This window comes from Biomphalaria glabrata, chromosome 1 (genome assembly GCF_947242115.1).
Source record: "Biomphalaria glabrata chromosome 1, xgBioGlab47.1, whole genome shotgun sequence".
Lineage (NCBI taxonomy): Eukaryota > Metazoa > Mollusca > Gastropoda > Planorbidae > Biomphalaria > Biomphalaria glabrata.
In genome coordinates, this window is record NC_074711.1 from 86680662 (window position 1) to 86690668 (window position 10007).

The window sequence follows — 10007 nt, forward strand, 5'->3', positions numbered from 1 at the left end:
CATTTTTTTTAAAGTTGAAAACAATGAATGGCCTGTACATGTTAATTTTTTTCAATAGTAATAGCTGCATTTCAATCATGGGTCACAACAATTTGACATACATATAATACATGGTATAAATAATGCTGGTCTAAAATGATTTTTGGTTTCCAGTTTTGTAATCTCTCCACATTCACACCCCAAATAAATTAAATGCCCAGTTTTACATACAACAAAGTGACACAACAAACGACAAATGATTTCAGGTGAATAAATTAAAGGTACAGACTCAACATAAACATGGTAAGATCAGTAATTAATCATTTCACTTATAGACATTATTTTGATATGTCGGTCTATGCCATGCACAAATCATGTGCACCACAAAAAAAAAAAAAGCGGTCTAGAGAGAGATACCATAAATAATATTGAAGTGCTAATGGTTATTATTGTAACCAAATAACATTTTTTTTTAATTCTATAATAATAGAATGTGTCACAGCATTGAAAAATATTTACAGAATCAAAAACAATCATAAACTTACTGCTAATAGATCTATTTTTTTTTTTTTCAAAAGCTACTTTTCAATATACAGATTTATACTTCAATTATAAAAACTTTTATTTTTCGTCACCTTACTACCGCCCTCCCTTCCTCCCAAACATTAAGTCCAAGAGAAGAACAGTAAACTAAGAGGCAACAGTCAAATGAACACAATGTCTGACAGATCTTAGTTTTATACTTCCGCTAGTAAAAGAAAAAAAAAAACTTGATGTCTTGAAATGTAAAAGAAGTTAATTCTAAGAGAACGTAAATCACTAGCTTTCGTCTGGTAAGATTGTTATGCACAACTTTTTCTCTGGCCAACTGTAAGTCTTGGGGCATAATATCTGCAGATAAACAAATACAAATAAAGACTATTACATCACAATTATTACCTTCAGTTGTACTGGTAACAGAAAAAAAACAACAACCTTAAGTTGTGGTCTTGGTAAAACAAAAAATTCACATCTCAACAATTTACACCTTTATGTCCCTGAACTGATGCCTTGAAGTTTGGTAAATTGATATTGATGGGTGACGAAAGAAAAACTGATATGCTTTTATTAGAGAATTTTGAATTCAAAGAGATTATTTTTTTTAATTTTAAATTTTTACAAATTGTAAATTTTATGTATTAAACAGCTTTTGATATAGTTAGAACGAAACACAATAACATATTCACATAGGTAGGTTATAAAATGAACCAAAATATGTTCATTTCATGTAGAACATGATTTGACCTGAGAAAAAAACATTTAACTGCACAAAAATATTTCCATTCTGTTGACCACTGTTTTATCAGTCATTTATCTTTTCTTTTCTTTTTCAAACTCTATTTTTTTTTAAATAATTTATTAGAAAGCATTAAATTTTTGAACAAAAATTAATATGGCCTCACAAGAATTTTTTCTTACAATTATTTCGATATAAATGTCTTTTTTTCCCCCTAAGTTTTAAGACTTTACACTGCTTTGAGAGTTCTGTTGTTCATGCTATCCATTAGATGTTTTATATGTGGGTTTGGAAATGCCTCTATTAAACACACTGCTGAAACACTACAATTTCCTTGATTTTAATATCTTCAAACTCAATTCTACAAAACAATTTTATCCCAGCCATGAACAAAATTCACATAAAACATAAATGGCGTTTTACAAGTAGCTTGACTAACAAATAATATTACTATTAAATAGTCTATAGTTACTGATCAAAAGACTGACTATCAATGACCAACAATTAATGACCCCAATAGCTAGCCTTTTTTTACTTTTATATCTCAGAAAAGACTTTTCTAGACAGTTACATTACTTCTATTTCTTCAAGCCTTCTTTCAGTTCGTTGCCTGCCTGTTAACCAAATCTCTTCAACACTACAAGAAAATCTGGTCATTTACACACACACACACACAAATCTTGACCCACTATGCGGAAACTTTCTACCTACTTGTGTGTGGAGCAAGTGGAGCGTAACAATAGCAATAGCATTTAATGAGTTTAAATTTGTCTTAGTCTCTTAAACTAGCGAAACGCCTAGAATTACCTCATCAGGATTGGACAATTCATCGAGGTCATCAATCATCTCATCAATAGCATCTTCTTGAATCAACACCTGGTAGAACAGATTTGTATTCAAACACACAGTGAATAATAGAATCACAGAATAAAATCATAAACACACATGGATTCAAAACAAGTCCAAACAACAGAAGCATAACATTCGTTTTTAATAATGCACTGCCTGACACAAAAATGTTCTCATGAATGGGGGTCCATTTCCTTTCAACAGTCTAGCTTTGACACTGAAAAGTTTCATTCTTATTCCCTTCATTCACAATCATCATTGCTCCACTGTACGAGTGACTTGTCCACAAATACAAAGTTTATATCATTCTTGCATTGTAGTGTGCTATCATATACATTGTTTTCTCTTTTTTTTGTACTGTTATGTGAAAAACAAATTTTTGAATGGATAATTAGGATTATTAATTAATTAATGTGATTAATGTCAGGTACCCAATAGAGTTGGATGGACTCTGGGTATCCCTAAAAATCAAATAACCTGGAAGTCAACAAATTAGAAGACTACAAACAGAAATGATGAATTAGTTAGAAAAAAAAAAAAAGACAAATATTGCCATTACCTGTAACCATGTGCCATGTGCTGCAAATGGATGTTCATCATCTGTTATAGAACCAACGACAGATGAAGAGACTAGAGTAATTGCAATGTCGTTCATTATGCCTTTGAAGGTGAAATGCCGACCATGTTTTAAGCGCCCCCTTAAAGAAAGAAAATGTGGGATACTGCATATTAAACTACCAATGACTTATGCTTTTGCATGTTAACATTTTGCTTGAGCCAGTTGTAAAACAATTGCCACAAGTTCCAACAGTGAGCATTGGTTTACCTAGCCCTAACTTTGTTTTACAATCCATAATAAAAGAAACAAATGCAACAAATATGGAGAAAGGGGCTTGAGCATAGAAGTATTACTTAATTAACAAATATCAATAAGAAAAAAAATTTCAAAACAAAATTTAAACTTGTAATGTTTTTCTGTTTTGCCCTATCCTTGAAATCTTGTGACTATCAAAATACTGTCTTCACTTATGTCAAATACAATTTTATTTAAAACTGTTAGTTATTTAATTCAGTGGAAGATAATGTAATGTATACCAAAAAAAATATTTTAAAAAGAGTTTTAATTTTCATTTTATAACTGAACTGCAAAGTTATGAGGACTGGTATAAATAGAGTTTAAGTAGAATAGCTAATGTAACAAAATGCCAGATCACTCGAAAGTGATACCCAGTGAGCGCCAAATAAAATAGCCATCACAGTTTAAGATGGCTGCCTGGTTATGTGATATCCGCTTTGAATTGTCACAATGGTCCCAAGTTTGAACCCTTACTGTTCCCATCCCTTATCGTCCTGAGTGAGTTAGTGCTTTATTATCCGAAGGAACTTGTGAAACTCATTAAAAAATTAAGCTTTTTGTGTACAGAAAGATGGTTGCAAAATCCAATCTTTGTTTTGGAAAGCTACTGCCATTTGGGGGCTGTTATGACATGATTAGGATTTAGTTATTTGTTTCGGAAATAAGGGGAAAGTTTTACTTAGTAACGTGACAGATCTTTAAAAAACAAGAACACTCTAAGTGACGCTACAAAGAAGATGCTTCGTGTAGAGCAGTAGAATAGATATATGGATTTACGGACATAGCTGACATCAGACGATTCCCTTCGTGATTATTAAATATATTTGTAGACCAACATCAGCGTCGACTACATATTTTGATTGTTTCGGCCTTTCGCCGGTGTTACTGAAGTAGTTTGAGTTCAGTGTTACTTCCAGTCAGACGTAGATCTACACTAGTTATATTTCAAAGAATCAACACCGCGCGGGAGCCTTAACAGGGCACATGTAAATTGGGGTTTGACTAAACTTGGTTTTCTCAATAATAGTCCATCAAATAAGACAATACCTAAGAGCTAGAGGTAGAAGTGAACCAGCTTCCAAATTGAACTTAAGATGCACTGAATCCAGTGAGCGTGTTCTAATCAACTCGGTTGGACCTTCAGAACTGACTGTGCTGTCAAAGGACTCTTTCCTCGACTGGGACTGGGAGCTGGAAAAAAGAATTTAAATATATTATATATTGATTAAAATGTGAACTAATGAAGTTAGCAATACTAAAGAAGAAAAGTAAATTGTAAAACTTAAACTGTAGCAAGTTTTTTCCAGAACAAAATGTTTCTTACAATAAATTATCTTATATTAATCTTGACTTACTCATCTTTAACATTAAGATGTGTGCTGCTAAGACCTTTTTTCAAGGTTGCTTTGATTTGTTCTTGATCTGAAATAGAAAAATTGACAGCATGATATACATCCTACACATTACAGATATTCCTTAAAAAAAAGATTTTTTTAGGTCATACAAGATAATACATGGCACCGGGATTCGGAAGCAGATGCCAAACAGTTGGGCAAGATGTGGGGACAGTTGGAGAGACTGGGACAGTTGGAGAGACTCGCCCAGAACCGAGATGCCTGGAGGAAGTTGGTGGCCTATGCCCCAGAAGGGACCACAGGCAGAGATGAGATGAGATGAAAAGATAATTACCTCCTGAAATTTGAAGTTTAAATCTCCTAGGAAAAAAACATGCAAAGATTTAGGTGTCTTTTGTCTAGGTTTGGAAAAGTGGTCGTACACCACTGACTGAGAATTTGGACACAGAAGTTATACATTGCTGAGACTTACAGATGATTTTTATACAAATTAAAACCAACAGATGATTTGGATGCAGTAGTTATACTGATGATTTGGACAAAGCATCTTACTTAAAATGATTGATTAAGACACAGTTGTTATGCATCATGTAGTAGTCGATCCTGGCATTACACAAAATATTTAAAAAAGCTTACCATAATGACTGATTGCCCTCCTGTCTGATTCATTCCCACTCCTGCGTGCTTCTTCCCTTTCTAGTTCATCCTCATATCTGTCTTTTTTGTTTTCTTTATCGTCCTCACTGTCGGAGCTGTGGTTTTCTCCAGGTTCATCCCACGAACACCAAGCACTAACTCCGCTCAGATTGGACCCTTCTTGTTCAATGCCCTGGTCTAATCTTTCCTGCAAAAATACAAAAAAGTCAGAACTTGTTCAGCTGGTAACTTGACTAGGTCTGAGTACAAGAGGCTGAATTTACTCAGTCTAAAAAATCTTTCATAAAGTCACTCCATTTCCTATGCCAGCAGCATCCCACCCTGTGGAGCATATTTCTTGCAAAAGCCTACCTTTCCCCTTATTACTATTTCTTACAAAAAGTTATTCACAAATAAAGTGGATTTTGCGCAATATCTGTACCAACTAAGTCTGCTTTCTTAAATTAATGGCCACAAGATTCTTATTAGGCTCTGTTGAGCCTTCAATCACATTCAGATTTCTGTTTGAAAAGAACATTCTAAGGAAATGTGCAAAAGATGCTCAAAACACATCAGTTTTATTCTTCTACCTTCACAAAGATCATACAATAACCAACACTTTTGCTTCCTTGAAAAATCAATTATTTGATACCATGATAAGGAAGCCCTTGATTAAATATGACACAAAAAAGAAGGGAAGAAAGACTTTACCTTCAAATGTGGGTCTAGCTCAAAAATAGTTTCCCCTCTTCTCATGTCTGTGACTAGCCATGCACCTCCAGCTCTAAAAAAAAAAAATGATATGTGAATAAGACTGGACATCAAATAAAGTGGACAAGATAATATCTTAAAAGTACCCCTTTTCAACCTTGAGATCTATGTGGGCAGATGATATAAATCTCCTTTTTTTTTTAAGGTTATGAGGATGAACATGTGACCAGCAAAATGACCAACTGCCTTTACTTCCCAAGTGTATGTCAGGTATCCATTAAAGTTGGGTGGACTCATGGTACCGGTAGTCTTAAAATTCCAAAAAAATAAAATCCCATAGGGATCTTCATAGGGATTCAAAATACTCAGCCACAAGGCCAAATAGAATTTTATATCAAACATTACATGTTAAATGATCCATTTCTAGAGTCTCAAAAAAATGTATGTCAAATAACCTGTAAGTCAACAAATTAGAATATGACAAACAATGTCAATGTCTTTGCTATGCTAGTTTCATTTAAAAAAAATAAATAAAGTTCAAGACATCATTTAGATTTTATTTTTGGGAAATATATTTTCTAATAATTGGTTCGGGGATTATTTTTTTAAAATCCAGTTTATGTAAATGAATAAGAAGATATGTTTGGAACAGTAGGGACCACTTAACACAAGTAAACATTGGCAGTAGGACACAATGAGTAATGTTATGTTTTAGTACTTACGCTGGTTTAGATCTGAGGAGCTCTATAATACCTGGACCATTCCAGTGTTGCGCTGCTTTGAGTTCCTCACCACACACACCAACTATCTGATTTACAGAGGAAAGAAGAAAAATTCTTCAAGACACTTCCTAGGATTATCAGTATGAAGAGAAACATTGTACTTTTACTTTGACATTTTAGAAGGGCACCCTCCTGAGCTTTGATGGATACTTGACCTACATACTTCCCTTCCCTACAGTTCCCTTGTTGAGGTCTTTACATTGAAAAATATTGGACCACAAGTTTATGTTTATATGTGTTGTTTTTTTATATACACTGTTCACCATTGTACATTATATTAATGAAAACAATCACTAATGCTATACGTGTAAGAAATTAAACTACTTTAAAATATTTATATTACATTAATGCACCAATAAGAAACATTTTCAGTTCATTAATATCAGAAAAATAATTAATAATGTATTTAGAACTAACAACTTTTTTTTTCTTTTATGAAAAAATGTAATAAATAATATAGTGTAATGTATTTAGTTTTATAGCTACTAACCCTCTCTTTCTTGTATGATAAATTATATGATTAGATAAGAATTGTTCCGAATGCAACAGTTATATTTTTAGTTTTAGCTTGATTTTTTAAAAAGTAGAGAGACAGAGACATAAATATATGGCTTGTTATGCATGGTTTAAATGTTTACTTTAGAGCTCACAATTAACAAACAAATTACACAAAGCAAGTCATTTTTAATTAATTAATGTAAGCAATCAAACTATTTACACCAACACACTTTCTAATTGTTAGTAAATTGAACATTGATGAAAAAAACAACAACTAATGCTTCCCATTCGCACTGGAAACAAGAAATACCTTCTAACAACAGAAGTACTCAGCCAATTCCAGTGTGAATCAACAGTTAACTTTAGGGGTCATAGGTCATTAGAATGAATGTTTCATTACTATATTTTCGTACCTGTATAAAGTTGACAACGCCCAAAATTGAAGAGATAGGCTGCATTTGTGCATCTTCTGTCATTAACATGTGCTGTATTCGTGATTCACTGCCGTCCAAGGGTGTATGCCATGAAACATGGTCCCCACTACATAGCACATTTTCTGCACAACAAAATTAGTTACATGTAAAGAAATAAAGTCATCGATAGTAAGTTTGTTAGTAAGTAAGATCGCTTGGAAAATTTAGGGATGGATACATTACCAGACTGAAAGACATATCTAGCAAGTGCTTGCATTAATGCTGCGGGCCACGTAGGTGGATTCGCTTCACCGGGCTCCCTTTTCAATCTGAATGTTAATTCAAAGCCAAAGCCACTTGGGCCATCTGAGACTCCAAGTCTGTAAAATTTAAGAAAACAACAGCATACATTAACACTAGATATATATTTAAATAAATAATCATTAAGTATTTTTACATATATTTTCATATATATTTATACACACTTATATTGGTAACGGAGCTTATTCTTGTTCAAAAGGTGAGCTTTGTTTAACAAAAGTATTGAGATCTAAAAATAGAATTCCACATACTCATAGACTCTGCAGTCACCATGAAGATCTGAAAGTCCAAAGCTAATGTAATGCCAGTGTGGTGGAATATTACGATCAGGATCTCCAGGGTTAGCGTACATGCTTATGTAATCCAGGGGGTCTGGTCCGCCCAACCTAAATGAGAGCAAAAAATAAAAATTTTAAATTAATAATTAAACATTAGAGGGTTGAGGGTAGCAATTTTTTTTAAAAAGCTAATGTCTTGTTGATTTCCAGGAAAGGTAAGAATAAGAATGTTATTAATTATTAATATTATGACATCATCTGTCAACTCAGTATGAAATGGATACTTGTGTGTATTGGTAAACAACAAAGAACATGCAAAACATCTCTACAGGCTATCTGGCTGATAAACTGATGACTAACTAGAATTTGTTCAAGTTAGACATATTTTAGTTACTTTGTTTTAGACTAATAGTCTTTTATAGTATAATCTACTCAACACACTTTACACAGTCTTAGTCACTACACTACAAGTACAACTAGAACTAAGTTTACTACACACTACAGTACAGTTATACTACTACTCACTACTAGATCTAGTACTAGTACAGGAGTAGTGGTAGTACTTACTAGTACTAAGTAGCTACGAGTACTAGCTAGTCTAGTACTACTAAACTAGATCTAGTTTTAGTTTACAGTTACTTTACTCACTCACTGTACTGACTACTGTAGTAACTGTAACTGTCACTGTAGTAGAGTACTGTAGACTCTGTAAATAGTGTTATCAATCGATCTAAAAAGTAAGAAATCAATCTCACCAGTATTTCACTAAAGCAGTAACTTGTAATGGATTTGGTTGATCGGGGTAAAGTCTTCTGCACGCAGAATAAATAGCTTCTAATCCAGGAGGAGTAATTGGTATATTTCCAGGAGTATAAACACCCGAAACTCTTTCTCTGTCGTCCATTTTGGAAGTTTTAGTGGCTATTGTGTCCTAATTACGTGCTTTCTATAAATTGTAATATATTACCTTTCAAAATGTTTTCTTAAATGCCAATTAATATCTAAAGCCTTTGGAAAAATATTTATTTTGAGTTAGTTATTTGTTTTAAGGTGGAAATATGCTATCAACTTTAATTTATAAAACATTCATGCATTGTTAATAAGACGTGTGTTAATACCAATCAATGGAACAGCCACAACAATGTAAGAGACCACCCAGCAAGTCAAAATTAGGGTGGTCCCACTTACATATATATGATGAGGATGAGTTACTGCGTTCACACCATGATTCACACTAACAGCTGATAGGTCTAGTTTGCGTAGCCGCAAATCTAGGCCACCAACTAGACTCCTAAATTACTAAAGATTACTAAATCTATAATTTTTAAAATGAGTAGCATACAAAGTCGTTTTGTGTTCTTTAAAAACAAAATAGTTATTTCCTAAAAAAATGTTTCAGTATTTTAGCATTATCTGTAAAAGTACATTTTAAAAGGCAAAGTCAGCGCTTATCAGACTGTGTGGCGCCCCAACCTAACTAGGTCCGTAGGGCTAAGAGGAGGGGGCGCCAGGTCCTGACTAGGGAAGGGGGGCGGTTGAAAATGTGAAAATGGGGGGGGGGGAGGTGAGGCCATCAATTTAATTCTCAGGGGGGGGGGGGTTCGTTGCAGGTTTTCCGTTATAAAAATAATCTCTTTCTTCCCAGTGAATATTTATAGCTCTAGCTTGATTTATAAATGCAAGTTGGTCGTCTTTATCAGCAAAATCATTACAACGAATATGAAAGACCTCTATAATTTTATATTTGATTTTCAACATACTCACTATGCTCTTCTAAATATTAAGTAACTCTTGTTTTCCGAGATAGAAATAGAAACAGTTTTAACAAAATGAAGTTACTAGATCTATATCACTTAATTAAGCTACGCAAAAACGTCGCCTTTGCTCTGCAGTTTTAATTTAGGACAGCTAGATTAGATGGCCCATAACATCAACTGAAAATGCTAAATCAAGCATCCATTTTCATCGCATAAATAAAAGTCCTCTTTCCTGCGGGGCAGCTCATCTTTTTTTCTAGTTGAGTTGCATCGATACATCATGACAATTTAAAGCT

At 33.5% G+C, this 10007-nt stretch overlaps 1 protein-coding gene across 1 annotated transcript; it reads right to left on the bottom strand.

The window, feature by feature from the left end:
- Window positions 1-160: 160 nt before the first annotated feature.
- Window positions 161-8888, bottom strand: LOC106054294 (suppressor of fused homolog). Its single transcript, XM_013210102.2, has 12 exons — window positions 8710-8888; window positions 7928-8062; window positions 7599-7735; window positions 7356-7498; window positions 6385-6470; window positions 5663-5735; window positions 4952-5159; window positions 4316-4382; window positions 4008-4151; window positions 2664-2802; window positions 2063-2131; window positions 161-870 (listed from the first exon to the last, which is right to left on the bottom strand). Exons 1-12 carry the CDS (start codon window positions 8856-8858, stop codon window positions 799-801), a joined length of 1422 nt encoding a protein of 473 aa, XP_013065556.1. The 5' UTR covers window positions 8859-8888; the 3' UTR covers window positions 161-798.
- Window positions 8889-10007: the final 1119 nt, after the last annotated feature.

What these genes read in the sequence shown, in the direction of transcription:
- LOC106054294 (XM_013210102.2), bottom strand. Translation starts at nt 8,858, where the DNA reads ATGGACGACAGAGAAAGAGTTTCGGGTGTTTATACTCCTGGAAATATA. An exon ending in ACTGCTTTAGTGAAATACTG is followed by an intron (nt 8,063 to 8,709) that starts GTGAGATTGATT and finishes GCTCTCATTTAG; the next exon opens with GTTGGGCGGACCAGACCCCC. An exon ending in CTCCTCAGATCTAAACCAGC is followed by an intron (nt 5,736 to 6,384) that starts GTAAGTACTAAA and finishes TTTTTTTTTTAG; the next exon opens with AGCTGGAGGTGCATGGCTAG.